The sequence below is a fragment of the Xiphias gladius genome, chromosome 22 (genome assembly GCF_016859285.1).
Source record: "Xiphias gladius isolate SHS-SW01 ecotype Sanya breed wild chromosome 22, ASM1685928v1, whole genome shotgun sequence".
NCBI lineage: Eukaryota > Metazoa > Chordata > Actinopteri > Istiophoriformes > Xiphiidae > Xiphias > Xiphias gladius.
Genome location: NC_053421.1, coordinates 29296601 through 29313793, shown reverse-complemented (window position 1 = coordinate 29313793; position 17193 = coordinate 29296601). Strand labels below are relative to the sequence as shown.

Genomic DNA, 17193 nt, shown 5'->3' with positions numbered 1-17193 from the left:
CCTTATTGGATCATATTTTAGCAAGAAGCCTCCGTGTTTTCTGATCCGCTCCTGTTTTACAAACTCACCACCTCCTCCGTGTTTACTTGTCGTCCTTCACCAATTCAGCATCATGTTCATTTCCACTGGTTCATCGACGCTCTACGAAAAACCTCCCTCAGTTAAACCACGACACTGTTGACGCGGGTCGCTTCTGCTTCGCTGTTAAGTCAGTGAGACTCAACGCTTCAGATTAAAAGCCTTTTAGCTGCGCAGATGGCATAATTCTGTTCTGGTCTTGGTCTTTTAATTTGAAAAGTTTGAAAGCTAATGAATAACAGAATATAGAAATGACGGTGAACTTTTACAGTAGAAGTTCAAATATGACATCTGAAGCTTTTTTCTTGCATGTCTCAATGTGCTGAAGCAACCAGTAGAAGATGACGCAGCTCCGACACGTCACTTGGAGGCCTGCTATTGGCTGATTGGACTACAAAGAGCAGTGCCAACTTCACAACAGTGAGGAGTCACAGCCAAGCTTTAAGTTTGAGCTTCTTTCCTAAAACACCTGGCCCGATCTCCGTCTTACCTTCCAGTGAGCGCTGGTCACCACCGTCTGAGAGTCGATGCCGTAGTTGCCTCCTTTATGGAGAGTCGTCACCCGGGGTCACCCTGGGAAACAAGCAGCAGTTTGTGGAAAGTTGTGCACGTTGAGACTAAGAGTATCTAGACCAATGCTAGCTGATTGCCCGAATCGGATTCCGGTCCCGTACTTGTTAATCATCTCAGAATCTGGGAAGCGAGGCGAGAACTAAAAATCCGCACCGGTGCAGTTATTTACGAACCGTTCCAGACTTTCAGCAAGGAGGAGAAGATTTGATTTGATTTCTTTTGGCTTCTCGGTCGTTAATGGTACGTCTTTGACGGTAGACTGACTGACGGACTGTGGAAGAAACAAAATTGAATGCAGAAACAGTGAATGCATTCTGTGGTAAAGCGACGGACAGTGATCCAGGTTTGGTCCACACGGACTCCTCTTTCCCGACATTTTGAAGGCAAACATGATGGATCTTAATCTGGAGGAAGTCTTTGTGTCCCGGTTTTAGCTCAGGGAGACGGCGGGGTATTTTATAGAGTCCCGATGCTCCTCCCAGTTTGCACACAGTTACCATTCATCTCTCCCAGTCAAGGTCAGTGCTCGTGGCCTGGCAGGCTGCATCTGTAATTTCCAGACCGCTGACGGTAAAAGGACTGGAGGGGTGACAGCAGCGGGAGAATCGGTTCCAAGAAGCAAACGGGTCTCAGTAAAGTGGGTTTTAAGAACCTGCATCAGAGCAGGTGAGAGCTGAACGCGTCTGGAACGCGTTCTGACGTCACGTCACTGGTGGACCACCCCCAGTCCCCACCACTGGTCACTCTACACCTGATGCTGCCTGGGGTCTCTAAAGGGGGGCACGCTGGTGAAGGCTGCCACCCCGTGTCGGTCAGCGTCACGTCATCTCCCGAAACTGCTGGCTGCCGTTTATCTCGCCGTGATTCACGTGCTCACGCTCCTCACTTTGCACTTTGGACTCATCAGGCGGACACAAACACCAGTCCAGTGGTTTAATCTGTTAATCAGTCAGGTTACACAAATAACAGAACTCAAGTGTGTTTATGTCGTGTAGTCGATGTTTCACATGGTTATAGACGGGACGTTAAATGGTGAAGACAGGATGCTCTGAGAAGATGTGCACCTGCACAATACAGGTGGAATTTCCCTTTAAATACAGTCAACAGCCTCCGGTGGAATAAAAGCACACGACACTTTCTGTGAGGTTTCACCTTTATTTTCTGTTCAGCAGAGAGGAAGAGGGTTAGGGACAAAATTCTATTTATTCACGTGTCCCTAATCCTCCTCCGCAGGAAACAAATTGTGACTCAAACTTCAAAGGGCAGGGGGAAGTCTGCGTTTACTGATTAATCATTCGACGAGAGCCCAGGTGGCAGTTATCCAGCAAGAGGTTGTAGCCGGAGCCTCCGGCTCTCACGAAGTCGGAGACTGTCTTCGTACCGTGGAACTCTCTGGAACTGACAGGCTGCAAAGAGAAAACACCCGGAACGGAGAGGAGGAGGGTTAAAACAAACTGCCGCAGGACACGAATCATCATACGACGCTCGTCACTCATTGTCCCTGAAACAAGCTCCGCTCTGTGCAAAGTGGCACAGTCTGCCGTAGGCCTGAACCATCCGTGTCTGGATTTTTGTCACCAACGTCTCCAATTTCACACAACAGAAGAAGAATCAAACTGACACTGGAAATATCTGCTGTGGATTTTGAGCCACAAAACAAAACTGAGTGTTGGAGATTTTTGCTTTGTTTTAAAAACACCAATGATTTGTTGTCCTGTGAAAATGAGAATTAAGCGCCGATGAAAGAAAACAACTGCAGCCAAGGTCTCTCTGGTCTTTGAGACTACATCCTCATCGCCAACATCACATTCTGAGAAACAACTGACTTCTGACTGACTTCCCCAAACTGTTTTTATTTAAACGATATTCTTATAATCTTCTCAACGCAAACAGCAAACAGCCTGTTAAATGGCTGGTTTATTAATACCGAGGCGCCAATGTGGACCCAGTTTCAACTGCTGTAGAAAGTAGCACAGAATGTACCCAAGCCGTACTTAAATATTTGAGTAAATGTACTTAGTTACTTTCCACCACTGTCTGAACCCGAGCTCCCGCCCCAGATGAGACCGTCTCTCCTCAGAGATCTCAACCAATGGTTTGCCTTCAGGCGCCTAACAGTGTTGTTGTTGGACGTGTTTGCACGTTGACCTGTCTGATTCCTGCTCTCTGATTGGTAGCTCACCGTCCAGTCTGAGCTCATGTGTTGAGCATCGGTCACCACCGTCTGAGAGGATCTTCCGTATCCATCTCCTTTATGCACGAGCCACTTAGTGCCGTCTTCCAGCGTCACTCTGGGAAACAAAACAGAGGTTGGAGAAGGTTTGTTTCATTTCCACATTATTCTAATTAGTGTCGGCTGGTCACTGAATAACAATCTGTCAAATAAGTCGCAATAACTGTATAACCCAAATCATCACTATTATAACTGCATTTCTTTGTTCTCAATTAAGCGACTATTAAAGTGGCGGAGCAGCATGAGCCATCATCTAGGTCTGGTGTCCTTGTCCACCAGATGAATATAAGTCCAGTGCTCCCTCTCTTTTAGCTCAGGTTTTGGTCTCCACCAGCTCCAGAGGGAAACATCTGGCTCTTTAGCTGCTAAATGCGCCGCTAGGTTCACCAGCTGGTTTCTGACTGGGTCTGTCTGCTGTTTGCTGCTGAGCAGGTAGCGGACCGCGGCTTTTTACAGCTGTTTCTCTGAAAAAACATCTGCCTGCTGCGGCAGAAAAGCGACGCCATGAGAGCGGCGAGACTGAACTCGGTGTGTAGACTGACCGAACTCCAGAGTGGCTGATTGGTCCGAACCAAGATGAAGTCCCTTCCAACGGCCTCTTCATCCTCTCAGCGTGATGCACTGGAGAGTTATAGAGCCTCGTCAGGGCTGAGCCCGACAGGTCGAAGTTGTGGTTTGCAGGGGCACCTGTCAGCGCAAAAGAGGGGCCACATTTATTTAAACGGTGCTCTCCACAAACAGGGCTGTCACAGCCCTGTCACAATTTTAAAGAAAACAAACAACAATCTAAATGACTCACCACCAGACGAAGACTCCACAGAAGCAGCCAACAGAGTCAGAGCCAGAACGGAGAGGAGCATTTTGAAGGCAAACATGATGGATCTTAGTCTGGAGGAAGTCTTTGTCTCCCGGTTTTAGCTCAGGGAGACAGCGGGGTGATTTTATAAAGACCTGACGCTCCTCCCAGTTTGCACGCAGTTATCATTCATCCCTCCCAGTCAAGGTCAGTGCTCGTGGCCTGGCAGGCTGCATCTGTAATTTCCAGACTGTTGACGGTAAAAGGACCAGATTTCATCACTTCAGTGGTGACAGCAGTGAAGAATCAAGCAGAGATGTCTCAGTAAAGGGGATTTTAAAGACTAGTAGGTGGCTGGAAAAAACTGCTGCTGAAGCCACAGTTTCCCAACACTGAAGTCATTGTCAAGACCAATCAGCAGGCAGTGGTTGAGGAAGCGTTTGGATCCTTTACTTCAGTAAAAGTAGCACTGTGAAAATACTCCACTACAAGTACAAGTCCTGCATTCGCAACCTTGAGTTAAAGCAAAATCAGCAAAATGTACTTCAGGCATCGTCCTGATGCAGTGAAATGGTTCTACTGTCACTGCTGCGTTTTGCATTTTAATTCCCTTGCGTCGTGTTGGAAAGCTTCCTCCACAGCCACGCATCGTACTCTATAAGACCATCATGTCCTGTCGGGACCACGCATCTATAAAAAGTCCATTCTTCATGAGCTAAAAACCCCAGACCTGCCATCTCCAGCTGTACCCAGGAGGTTTTGAAATCCTTTATTTGGCTTGAGAAGTGGGGGAGTTTTATACTTTTTCATATACTTTTGAAACAAGAAAACACAGTTTTCTTCTCATACAAATGTCTGTTTCAATCACCCTCATCTATCCAGTTTATCCTGAATTACAGCCCAGTGGCTGACGTTAGCTGTTGTGTCCTTCTGCTCCTGTCTCGCATGAGCATCTCAGTGCTTTTAACACAGCAGTAGAAGAAGAAATGAACACACCGGAAGACACCGTGTTCTCGGCCTTTGTTCCCCTTCAACTGGCTGCCAGGCAGGACGCCCGGAGGCCCGGTCACAACAGCAAAAGCGGTCCACCATCAGTGGACCTGCTGTAGAGCTTTTGCAAAAGTTTAACTTTGGTGGACTCAAACCTTTGGGGGAACGGAGAACTACCCGGTCCACAATGGAGGAAGCTCTCCCATCGCATGAACTCTGCGTCACCTCTGAATTTTACTTGAAGCTGCCCTGTGGAGTTCTCGGCAAAAGAAACGGAAGTTTCTGTTCACGTTCAGAGTTTCTCACCGAGACGCGTCGTGTGCACTTTGTCGTTGAATGTGTCGCTTGTTGCTGCCACGGTTTCTCGTGTATCACCACGGCCGACTGTCCGTCAGGGGAACGGAGTGTTTGTTCGTCCCGATCGCCTCGTTTCCAAGCCGTCATGGCAGAGTCGTTCTGAGAATGGAATTCAGTTACAGGTAGTTTACTAGCTATGTGTCATACCTCTATTTCTAAGGGGATTGTCTGAACCAGATGTTGGGTTTTCTTATGTCGTCCTTTCCTGTTTATATGAATAAGAAAATGATTAGAAGCATTACAGTGAAAACATGTATGACTGAGGATCAATGTCACTTCTGAGCCGAATGCTGCCTCGGGAATCTTTCCGCGATCTGATCCGACTCAACGCGGCATCAAAAAACGAACGGTTGAAAGAGACAAATAAGAATAATAATGATAATGATGAAATTATTACGAGCTGCGGCTGCATTCATTCAGGGCAGCATGTTCAGAACGAGCGAGGCACAAATCCAGTGGTACAGGGATCAGAACCTCAGTCTACAGTGCCACGCGTCCACGGTAACTGAAGCTGTAAACAATAGGACGTATGAGCCTGCAGTGATTGGTCAGTCATCTACAGTGGGCCCACATCTCCAAACAGTCTAAATCCGTTATGAGGGTTTTTCTTCATTTGCACAACACGACAGCAACTGAAGAGCTTTATTCTGTAAACACCTCTGATTCACAGAAAGTGAAACCAGATGGAGTCACAGTCGTCCTCTGTTTGAGCAGCTCCCGGACTAAACCGCAGCTTCAGCCAGGTCAAAGCTCGTGTTTGGCCGGATTTCGTCATTTCAGAAATTCCCCGATCTGCTAAAACCTTGATGTGCTGCAAGAGCAAACAGACGAGTGTGAAAACACTCCTTCCGTCTCTGGCCGCTGTTTTGTATTTGGATTTCCTGCTCAAAGGTTTGAACAGGGGTAACTGCAGGAGGTTCAGTTCACCGGCCGTCTTCTTCTTCTTTGTTTTTTTTATTTTTCTAACAAACCAAATCAACAACCAGCAACAGTGTCACAGTTTTCTATTCGAGTAGAACTTCGGTAGCAGCTCGCTTCTGTTATTCCGGGTGAGAAAATGTGTAACAGATGTTAGAAACAGACTTGTATTTCTTTTCGTGTGTGATAATATGTATAAGAATTTGATTTGGGACCGAAATCCTCAGTTGAAACTGTGCGGTCGCACAGTTTCAAGGCCACAGCTGCCCTCCGATCGGTTCAGCGGTGAGTCGCCTCCAGGTGCGTGCCGGCGGGCGACGTCGTCGTGGCGAACGAAGGCCTCCAGGCTGGAGCTGCTGGAGCTGACGCCGCCGACGACAGGCAGGTAGGAGTGGTGGAGGATCGGCAGCTGCACGGACAGACGCCGCCGCACGCTGACGGAGACCACAGACAGAAAGAGTCGCTCAAAAAACAGCAAGCGCACACGTTGATGAAACAACTGACTTCCTACCTGAACAAAATCCCTTCTTTACCTGCCGTTCACTATACAATATTGTTGTGTTGTAGCTGCGGGAAATTGATATTTCATCTAATTCAATCCAAACGAATGTAAGGTTTGCCTTTTTTATTTGACAACAACGGAAGAAAACCGGGCTGCATTTTCAAAAGTATTCAGCTGCAAAAAGAATTGATGCTCCAATGTGAATTCACCTGTTGCTTACATGTTAAAAAATACAGATTGGGCTTTAAAATCCTTAAGAATCTGACCATTAAAAACATTATTTTCTTTTCATTAATGAGTAAAAAACTAAGAGTGAAATAGAGGAAGTGAGTCACAACTGACTAATGTTGCTCAATATTATCTCAGAGAGAAGAAAACGGAGACTAGTGAGTGAAACGAATGAGCTGAAGTCAATGAGGTCTCCACTGTGACTGCGCCTTTATTAAACGGTTTTTAAATCGAGAATTTTCAGGTTTATTCTGCCGGTTTCGTGTGTTGATGTGAGGACGGTTCCAGTCTCCTCGTGGCTCCTCACAGACCTGATGGTTTCCTCTCCTCACGCTTCATGGGCGTGTTCGTTTCACGTTGGCTTTTATCCACACAGCTACTTTTCCACCTCAGACAACGTCCAACGCATTCAACTGTTTTTTTCAAATTTTCCAGCGTTTCCTCTCTGTTTTGTTTTTTTTTCCTTTTTTGTATGTGCAGATTGAAATTAGAAATAAAAACGGGTGACTGGAAACACAAGAGGGGAAAAATGTGGAAAACAAAAGACGCTGCCAGTGCGGTGACATCATTGGGAAAATCAAGGAAATGTGTTTGACTCCAGTTGGTGTGTCTCGAACTCACTGTTCAGGGGAGTTGACGTCGTCTGGACTAGAGTTTCCCTCCTCAGCCGAGACCTGGGCTTCATGAGTCCAAGTCCCAGGTCCTACTTCATCTGCAGCGAGGAAAAAAAAAAAAAAACAGTTAGAAAGAGGTTGCTATGGTGATATTACGTAGCGTCCTGGCTTCATCTCAAAGCAACACTGAAGAACTGCTCCATAATAATGTGTAAAGATCAAGTGGTGAGGCTGGGAACAGCGGAAGCAGCTTGTTGTGTCTGTAAATCCTCTCTCTAAAACCGACCAGTCTGGTCACAGAGATTTGTTTCCAGATTTGAGCAACGCTGACACAGTAGTGGTGCGTTTCCTTTCACAGCTGCAGTTCCTTTATTCCCGGTTGTTTGCGTTTACCGTCGCTGGTTCTCGTCACATGCTGAAGCATCTCAGGCTCTGACGCCTCCGAAAGTTGCACGGTGACGGTTTCTATTTCCACACTGAGCTGCAAAAGACGACAACAAACCGCGATGCAGTATTATGTCTCCATTATTGAAAAAACCTGTCATGTATTTTTTCTGGTGTAACGATGCAGGTGGACCGAGCAGGTAAGGAGTCACGGAGCACAAAGCACCAAGCGACGCGCAGCTGAAGGTTTTCGCTCTCAGCGCGGTCGGACAGTAAAAGTGTAAATGCTGGTGTTCCCGCCGTTGTCTGTGGTCGGTCCACCTGTCCACCAAGACCTCTCAACATCTGTCTGCATCAGTCCTGAAGGTTTTACCCCCCTTTCCTCTAACGCCGACATCGGGACAAAATTCATTTTTGAGTTTCACTTCAGGTTTCTGCGTCCTCACCTGCGCAGCTCGAGTCTTTAGCCGCTGGTTCATCCTGCTCAGCTGCTCTTCATCTTCCTCCTCCGCAGCTTCGCCCGGCAGCTCCGACGGCTGCGGCCGCTCGTTGCCGTGCAACCACAGGTACGAAATCTACAAACGAGTTCAAAACCAGTTACAGGCCTCGCACTTTCCCGTAGTTTTGTTCTCTCTCGTCCCTCTCCTCTCTCCTCCTGTCGCTTTCTGCAGGTGTCTCTGCCCCTGGAGCAGAAGAGTCTGGATCTGAGACGGTAAACCACCTACTGGCCCCGTGATCCTGCTCAACACCCGCTGGTCCAGTTATGTTAGTCTTATTATCGTTATTCATCTTTATGTGGAAGCTGCATTCAAAACTGAACAACAAAGAAAAGCAGAGAGCGCGACACTGACCGTTGGCCCGAACGACCAGCTCAGGACGCAGATGTTGCAGCAGAGGACGAGGACGCTGCTCAGACAGAACTGGACGGGAGGACTGTGGGACGCCAGCAGCGATCCCGACGCTCCCGACACACTGAACACCGTCACAGCAAACACGCTCAGAGTCAGGTGTCTGCTGCTGACAGCAGGATGGTCCACCTGGACAGACCTGATGTCCCAGGCCAGGAAACATCCAAGACCCTGAAGAAAAAACACGGGGCTTTATTAAGGCCAGACAGTGTCCCCTAGTCCCTGACTTAATCCCAGTGTCGATTTGTCTCGGACCTCAGCGCGGTTGAGTGTTCCCTGTGCGGTTTCTGACTGCTTTTCCTAAGAGCGCGTCCCCGTTTCGGTTTTCTTGCCTGCTCAGACCGGAGCTGTGGTACACACTCCTGCCAATGGCTTCACACCGTCCCACTGATCTGCAGGTTCACATTTGTTCCAGGATACACTCGATGCACTCGGGTGAGTTAACAGCTCAGACTAGAGCCTGAGCTATTCTGCATTTTTGGGGCTGATGCCAGTGTAAATGTTCGATTACCTGATTACGGTAAATCAGCCATTATTAGTTGTTGGGGGTTTTTTTGTTCCCTAAATGTGGGAATAAGTAAGCGTTTGGGACATTTTACAGTGTAAAATTCTTCAGGGTTCAACATTTGATAGGAAATGCAGGGCGACACCAGACGAAATGAACTGCACAGTCCTCGTTGTGTCAGTACTGACCAGCAGAGGTCCTTTATATCCGTAGACGGCGGTGAGCCACAGCTCCATGTTGACGCTGCTGCAGCGCTCAGAGTGCGGCCGGATGATAACGTCCGGATCAGCGGGGTCACTCTGACAAACAACAACACGTTTAAAAAAAACAGAAGAAAACACAGAATCAGCGCATCTGATCATTAACAAGGATGTCACCTCTGCTCCAGTTGCTGGAACCAAATGGGACCATGTTGGAGATGAACACTTGTGGTATTGTCAGTGTTTGTGTCTCACCACCCTAAAACCACATTTCCCATCAGCCCTTTCACCTTCTATTCCCCCAAAAGGACGAACATGTCACAGGTGACTTATAGCTCTGTTTACTCGGAAAGAACGGCACCCTCCTCCCGTTTTGTGCTGTGAATCGGTTCGGCGGGACTTGAGATCTTCCTGGTCTTTGTTACCTCTAAGGGATGCTGCAGCACCACCCGTCTGAGGGGGTCCAGGATTTGCCAGGAGCTTAAAACAAACACATCCAGCAGGAACATCCAGAGCACAACGCGGCCTGCTCGCTGCAGACGACTCTGCTGCTGGGAACACAGAGAGACACCCCGGCAACAGCAGGACAGAATGTCAAACAGTTCAACTGAAAGGAAACTCCCGGGTTTGCAGAGCCCGGGTCCTGTCCTCGTATCTTTGCCCATTAGTTAGGGACTAAAATCAGGCACCGGTAGGTGGGATTTACCTTCTGTTTGATACTGCAGAGCGAATAGATGCTCCATGTTTTGGTGAAGAGCACGGCGAAGCCCACGGTGTGTCCCACGGAGAGAGTCCACAGACGAACCTGCAAGACCACATAAGTCCGAAAAGGGTAAACAAGCGTGCAACAAAACGGTACAGGCAGTCGACTTCCTCCAGAATGCAGACGGGGAAACCCTTCTGGCAGGTAGAGCACGTCAATTAAAGCCACCATGCCTGGATTTTTTATGATCGTAGCATCTTTAAAGTCCCCGGCCAGAGTTCGGACCTCAGGTCCGGGGGAGGTATCGCTGCCTGCCACGCTGCCTTTCCCAGTCCCGCAGCCCCCTGGTTACCTGTTTTCTAAAGCCACGGCAACAACAAAACCAATGCGGCCGGCCCGATTATCTCAGTGATACCGGTTCATGTCAGGATAGAATAGAATTAACGGAGAAAACCTTGACTTTGTTGACTTTCTATGTGCATTTCGACCTGTATGCAGCTGTATATGCAGAAACCGCTCTAGCCTGTGTCTTTGTGTGTGTGTCTGTGCGGTCATGCATTACGTCGTTTGGGAATAAATACACATTTTTTAAGGACGCAGCCGGGTGAACTCACAGAGCAGAGAATCTCGAACGTCCAGTCAGACACCGAGGCTCCGTCCAGACCAGAGATCGGGACTGAGGAGGAGGAGAGCAGGATGCCCAGCAGGAGTAGCCCGTCCTGGGATCCCCCGCTGGATCTCAGCCGCCTGCAGGCAGACAACCGCAAGGCAGCCGTTTCTGTGACAGTTCACCGTGTGACACTAGAGCTGACGGTGCAGGTCGATGCACAGAGGCCGTACCAGCGTTTGCGGGGGACGGCGACGAAGCAGAGGACGATCAGAGCGACGACGAAGGTCACAGCCGCAGCCGATGAGACGATGCTGTACAGAAGGAGGTTCACGCGACGATGCTGCAGGCGCACCAGGGTCCGGTCTCTGGCTGGTCCTGGACCTGCAGGACCGCGGCGACAACACTCATCTAAACCTTATCAGTATGACTGATCTAGTGCTGCAACTAACGAGTATTCTCAGTAACGAGAATATTCGTCATGTAGGAAAACGGTGAAAAAGTCCAAGGTCCAAGGCGCCAACCGCTTAAAACTCAAAACAATCAAACTTCAAATAATATAAAATAACAGGAAAGCAGCGAGTCATCACTCTGGAGACAAATTTCAAATTAAAGTCAACAGCACGTGATGTTTTCAGTTATGGTTTATAATTTATTTCAGGATAAAATGTGTGAAGAATGTGAGTTGAGTTTGGTTTCTGACCTTTAAACTGCAGCAGGTGGTTCAGCAGCCGGAGCTGGTGGGTGGCTGTACTGAACTCACCCACCAACACAGCACCGCTGCCTGAGGACGGACACACACACACATTCTGTACTGTACATTCGCTGAATAACATGAATATCTGAATATGAGCATTACAGTTTTACAGAGCCGCTACGTGCGGTTTCCTTCACCTTGAGACTGGATCAGCTCGATCGCCGCCACTCTCTCCCCGTTTCGAAAGAGAACTGGTCCCTGAGAAGACACGGCGGTTCGAAACCATAAGAACATCTGTGGCGTGTCGATAAATGTACAGGCAACCTGCTGGTGGAACAGCAGCGGTTCCTGTACGTCCTCACTAAAAGCACAGGCGATACCGCCGCCAAAGTACTACGGCGCCAGCACCACTGGTCACCATCACTACAGGACCGGTACCGATGGACGTTTAGTTACACTGACACCAGGAGCACCGCCACTGTTCTGAGTACCAGCACCTCTTCAAGTAGGACTGCAGCAGTACCAGTGCGGATCGCAGACGCAGTATCACCACCGGTTCGGGTTAAGGTGGTTGTACAGTACCAGTACCACTTTCGGTACCAGTACAAGTAACATTTGAAGTAGTTCAAATGCCACTAATCGTATTAGTACTAGTGTGGTTACGGTACCAGAACCACAACACCACTTACACTACAAATATCACCGCTGATATTAGTACTGGTACCAGTTGAAGAGCCGATATTACCAATTTCAGCACCAGTTACACTATCGCTACTAGTACTGGTGTTGGCCTGGTACTATGACCGGTTAAAGCACCAGTACTACAGTCCCAGTAAGAGTGAAAGTGCAGTACAGATCCCCACTACCACTACAGTACCACGTTCAGTACCAGCAGAATAAATAGTGACCGTCCTGGTACCAGTAGCCGTCTCCGCTCCAGACCCTCAGTGTGTAGACGTTCTCACCGTGACTCCTTCAAACTGCGTCTTCTTCACGGCCTCGAGCAGCATCCCCTGAACCTCCGCCTCGCTGGCCGCCACATTTCTCCGGACGCCGTATTTCTCTCGGTGTTTCACGGCCTCCGTCACCCGGCTCAGCGCTACGGCAGCGACCCAAACCGCGTCGTAGGCGAAGGCGTGCAGGGGGCTGAACGGTGACCCCTCCCGGGTCAGCTGTCTGAGGTAGGAGTCCTGGTAGTCCCGAGGAGTCTGCGGGACAAGGTCACTGTGAAGACACGGTACTGTGAAGTATTTATGCTGATGAACGTTAACAAGGTGAGCGGAACTCCTTCCTTGTCTGCCACTTGAATAGAGCTAATATTGTCTGACCCGTCCGGAGACTCCCGTTGCGTTTGTGCCGCCGAGCCGTCTGATCTGCAGCCTGATGGATCCGTCCGCAGCCGCCCGGAGGCTGTCGGCCGTACAGCCCGAGGCCCGCCGCCCCGGCCCCCGTCCTGCGGTTCCTCCGCCGACGACGATCCACTGGTAGCGAGCCCCGAACAGGTTCAGTCTGTGCGCCTGAGAGCCACGCAGAGAAAAACCCATCACGGCTGCTGCACTGCGGACAGTTACCACCTGTCCTTCTGGATCTAGTCCAGGGGCTTTGTTTTTTAATGACATTCATCAACCGACACGCACGTTGCATAGAGAAACACTGCTCAACCCCGCAGAACTCCATTTAATCCTCACGGACGCTTAAAGGTTTCCAAATAATTATGTGTTTTTCTGCAACGTGATATTGTTTTAGAAATCTCAAAATGGCGGCACCAATGTGTCTGACCCACGATGGAGAGTGTTTTTAAGAACTATTGATCAAAAATCGATGCAGCAGAACCAGAGCTAACGCCCGTTCTGTTCCGCACAACGGTCGTCCATGTAAAAACCCGGCGCCTCCCTTTCCCACAATGCTCCTGGACCTCCAACAGTTGGGTCGGAGGCGCTAATGAGCCTGTAGCCTGCAGCGGAGATGGGTGGGGCTGCAGAGGCCCGGTCAGCAACACTTCTCTCCACCTCCACACCCCCAGATCCCTTTACTGTTCAGGCCCTGCCGGCGCCGACTCGGGTGACATCACCTGAGGACGTCTGTCGGGCTCCACGCAGCGCCCTCTGCCGGCGGCAGGAGGAAGCACAGTCTACCCGGCGGCCCCCGCTGAAGCGGTGGATGGATACACTGTTGTTCGTCGAGAAGTAGTTCCGGCCCCCGAAACCACAAACTGTTTTATTTACATTTACTTTTGTGTGACTTTTAAACGAACGAGGAGCAGAGGCCTAATTACCGAGTCTCTACAAATGTCAGTGTACCGGTGAATTTCCGGAACGGAAAGTGTTGAACTATTTCTCTCTTACTTCCGTGATGACGTTAAAAAAACCAAACAAACCCCGACCTGGACCCGAGTCACCGTTTACGTCGAGACATCTGGCAGGATACTTACACAGCAGAAGACCTCCGAGGCAGAGTCTTCTTCAAACTGTCCGATGAAGATCCGAACGTCAAGAGCCTGCAGCAAATACACCGGCGGTTAGTATTCAATGCCTGAGCGGATCGTAACGACCCCGACGAGTCTCGATCGAGTTCAGTTCTGGGGGAGCGCGGCCGACTGGACTCAGACGTGTTCGAGTTCGGGGTCAATTAAAAGTCTCCGTCCTGGAAGCGAAGTCCTGCAGTCGCCCGCTACCGGCCTCCTGTTCTCCACCGCACCGTGGTCGCGCAGATCTGCTCTGCTGCGGTTGAAGGGTTATTTTGATGTGTTTCTATATATTATCTTGTTGTGAGACTGAAAGAAACCTGATGATTGTGCTTATTAAACTCAGGTGCTTGAACTGAACAGGTGTTATTCTGCAAAGAATGAACCCAAAGACACATGGTTGTCTCTATGAGACAAACGACCCCTTATATGGAGACACAGGACAGTTTGAGAAACCGTCCCGTGTCTCGTCTTTTTCTACAGGTAAGTCGTTAAATGGGGAGAGTCCATCACGTCCAGAGGGAAACGTCCGTACGAGGGAGGCGCGTACCTGAGGAGCGACGGAGGTCTCAGCCAATAAGAAGATGACTGTGTTATTTACTATGTTTACACCTGATACCTGCTGGACCAGGGAGAGACTAGTCTCTCAGACCCCGTGAACCGATGTGGATGCTGTAGGCTTGTCAGGGACGCAGAGTCTGGTCCAGAGCTCCGTGAGCAGCCTCAGTCTTTAAGACTCTGCCGTATTTTAATAAACAGACGTGAGTTTAACCTTTTGCGTCCTGCGTACTTCACTAAACGAATGCGCGAGTCCCGATGTTTTGAAGGATGGACTCAACACGGTCTACTGAAGTCTACCGTACTCTACCGGTCCCTCGGTACCTTCAGCTTCTCCAGGCTGCTGCAGACGTCGTCGGAGAGACTCTCCGTGGAAACGACCTGAACGTCGGCCTTCAGCAGCTGCCTGATCAGATCCTCCTTCATCTGGAGAAACACACACACAGAAAAACGGGAACTGGTTTCTTAGAGCCTTATCAGCACAGACGACCCGATGGAGGTCGCCTTCAGCATCAGTATCGGGACTTTGCGCCACCTGAGAGAGTCTGGGCGTCTCCCGCCAGACGACGCCGACCCTGGTCCACCTGTGGCGCTGCAGCAGCTTGACCGCGGCCTGGTTCAGAGCCCGGTCCGACGGCATCGTGCTGAACAGGTTCCCGTACCACCTCCTGTTGGCCAGGCCGGGGGACGCGGCTGCAAAGGAGACCTGCGACACCAGAGCACACGCGAAACTACTGGGCCCTGTCAAACGAACACCTGACGGTGGCCTGTGGGGTTATTGTGTTTATCATCATTGTGATGTGAATCGGTTCGAATCCCACATTGTCTACACCCATGGTCGCGGGCTTCCCCTTCCCTGCCTTTGCTTGCTACCCCCCCCGCGGGTCAGTGGAGTCCCCTGAAACCAGAGATGCCTGTCCCACGGCCTCAGGGATCCGCCGCTGCAACCGCTGGTGGTCCCGAGCTCCGCGGGGCACCTTCAGCTCAGAGTATTAACCCCCCCCCCCCCCCCCCCACAGCCACGGCATATCAGGTGGTGTTTCCCACATCACACTGAGTCGGGCCGGATCCGTACCTGCACCAGGTGGAGAGCTGGCAGAGAGCGGGCGACGAGCGCCGTCACAGCCGGACACACCCCTCCAAGCACCAGCCGGTACCTCGGCCCCGCCCACAGGGAGTCAAACAGAGCCTTGAGCGATGAAGCGGGATCGCACTGCGGAACAAGACGAGAACACGGAGTGGTCACGAAACGGTGCTCCGATCGGGATCACGGCCGGCGGACTCACTGAGGTCGGAGTTCGCCGCGCCGCCATCTCAATGTGGAGTTAAATATCCTGGAGCGGCCGAGACCTTGAGCCGCATGTTGACATATGTAGAGCTGTGTTTACATAGAGGCCCCAGGTCAAAGGTCGTCAGAGGGGGCTCACGGTTTGGAGGAGGAAGTTAATGCATTGTGACTGAAACAGTACGTTAGTGACAGTTTTCAGGAAGACCACGGCCTCATTTAAGAGTCGGTGACCGAGGCCGGTTTCCAGCGGTTCATGGGCTTCGCACCCTCTCACGAGCAGACCTGCGGGTGCTGGACTCGACGCTGCGCTTCTTCGTTATAAACCTTTATATGCAATCGAGACGGTGTCGGCGGAGTCTCCTTCACATCATCACCACCTTCTACTAGACTACAACCTACAACCTGCAGCCTGTGACTGCAGTGTCCTCTGAACCGGTCCAGCCAGGGACCGTTGCTACCTGTCCTCTCCCCCCTGTCCCCAACGTAAACTCCCTAATGGGGGCAAAATGCAAAGGTTCTGTTCAGTTTGCAGGAAGTAGGTTTCCCAGCAGCGGTGCTGGCAGAGGGACGGTCGGGGGTCGCGACCGCAGCCTGGCAAACTCTCCGCTCACACGGCTACTGCTATTGGCCGTCGCGTTGCTGCGGAGAACCCGGACCGAAGGGCTTCGCTTCGCCCCGAGCCCACGACCCCGGCGGTGGCCCTCTGCCGTTCGGACAAGTCACAAGATGCCCCCTGAAAACGTACACTTGGGGAACGACTTCCACCTGCGGCAGGTCGCCGGTCCTCCGTCACACGAATCCCTAACTTTAAATTCATTTGATAATCGGTTTTCTTTGGTCCTCTCTCGCCGCAAGACGCTCCCGAGGAACGTGCGTGGCGCTGTCCTACTGCGGGTCCGCGCGTTTCCCCGGGGGAACCGGCTGATGCAGGCCCACGACCACCGTGCCGGGAGTCGGTTTCTTCCCGGAATCCAAAGCGAGCTTCGTCTTTCTCGGGCTTTTGCTCCGGAGTAACCGACAGCTCAGACCAAACTATGCGAGAGGAGAAAATACCTCGTGTGCTTGAACCGCGCACAGTAGTGAGACACATTGAACCCGTGACCCCCCCGACTTAGAGGACCAGTCTATCGCGGAGACCGACCTGCGAATCCAGCAGCTGGAGCTGGATCTCATAGTTCCCCAGCGGTGGCGGCTGTTTCTTCAGGTCCTGCAGAGCCAGCCGGACAGCCGGACCCACGCCGGCCGTCAGGTTCTCCCTCCCCGACCCGGAGCTGAGCGGCATCATCCACAGCACAGGCAGAGGGTGGCGGACCTGGGGCAGCACCGGCCCGACCGCCAGCCAGCAGACCAGCAGCAGCGGCAGCGAGCCGAACGCCTCCGGCCGCCCGCGCCGCTCCATTCTCGGCTTCGCTCTCTGCCCGATGCTCCGCTCTGATCCTCCCGCGGGGAAACTAATCCTCTTGCGCCGTAAGCAGCTGAGAGCCCGAGGAGATAAAAGGATCGACATCAACGCCAGATGCCACCGGGATCCGCTCCCTGAAAGCCCGACCAGGAGGTGACCTTTCCCGAGTAATGCGCTGCCACTACTTA

The 17193-nt window shown here is 51.0% G+C and overlaps 2 protein-coding genes across 2 annotated transcripts; both read right to left on the bottom strand.

The window, feature by feature from the left end:
* Positions 1-1565: 1565 nt before the first annotated feature.
* Positions 1566-6124, bottom strand: LOC120783829. The gene is made up of 4 exons (XM_040117114.1): positions 3684-6124; positions 3427-3571; positions 2834-2942; positions 1566-2057 (listed from the first exon to the last, which is right to left on the bottom strand). Exons 1-4 carry the CDS (start codon positions 3757-3759, stop codon positions 1932-1934), a joined length of 456 nt encoding a protein of 151 aa, XP_039973048.1. The 5' UTR covers positions 3760-6124; the 3' UTR covers positions 1566-1931.
* A 22-nt stretch (positions 6125-6146) lies between these two features.
* On the bottom strand, positions 6147-17002 carry LOC120783830 (gamma-aminobutyric acid type B receptor subunit 2-like). Its single transcript, XM_040117115.1, has 19 exons — positions 16745-17002; positions 15391-15528; positions 14851-15021; positions 14640-14741; positions 13725-13790; positions 12622-12810; positions 12259-12501; positions 11491-11551; positions 11300-11380; positions 10830-10980; positions 10604-10736; positions 9993-10091; positions 9712-9837; positions 9275-9385; positions 8525-8752; positions 8120-8248; positions 7683-7770; positions 7297-7387; positions 6147-6379 (listed from the first exon to the last, which is right to left on the bottom strand). The coding sequence occupies exons 1-19, from the start codon at positions 17000-17002 to the stop codon at positions 6169-6171; spliced, it is 2676 nt and encodes an 891-aa protein (XP_039973049.1). The 3' UTR covers positions 6147-6168.
* Positions 17003-17193: the final 191 nt, after the last annotated feature.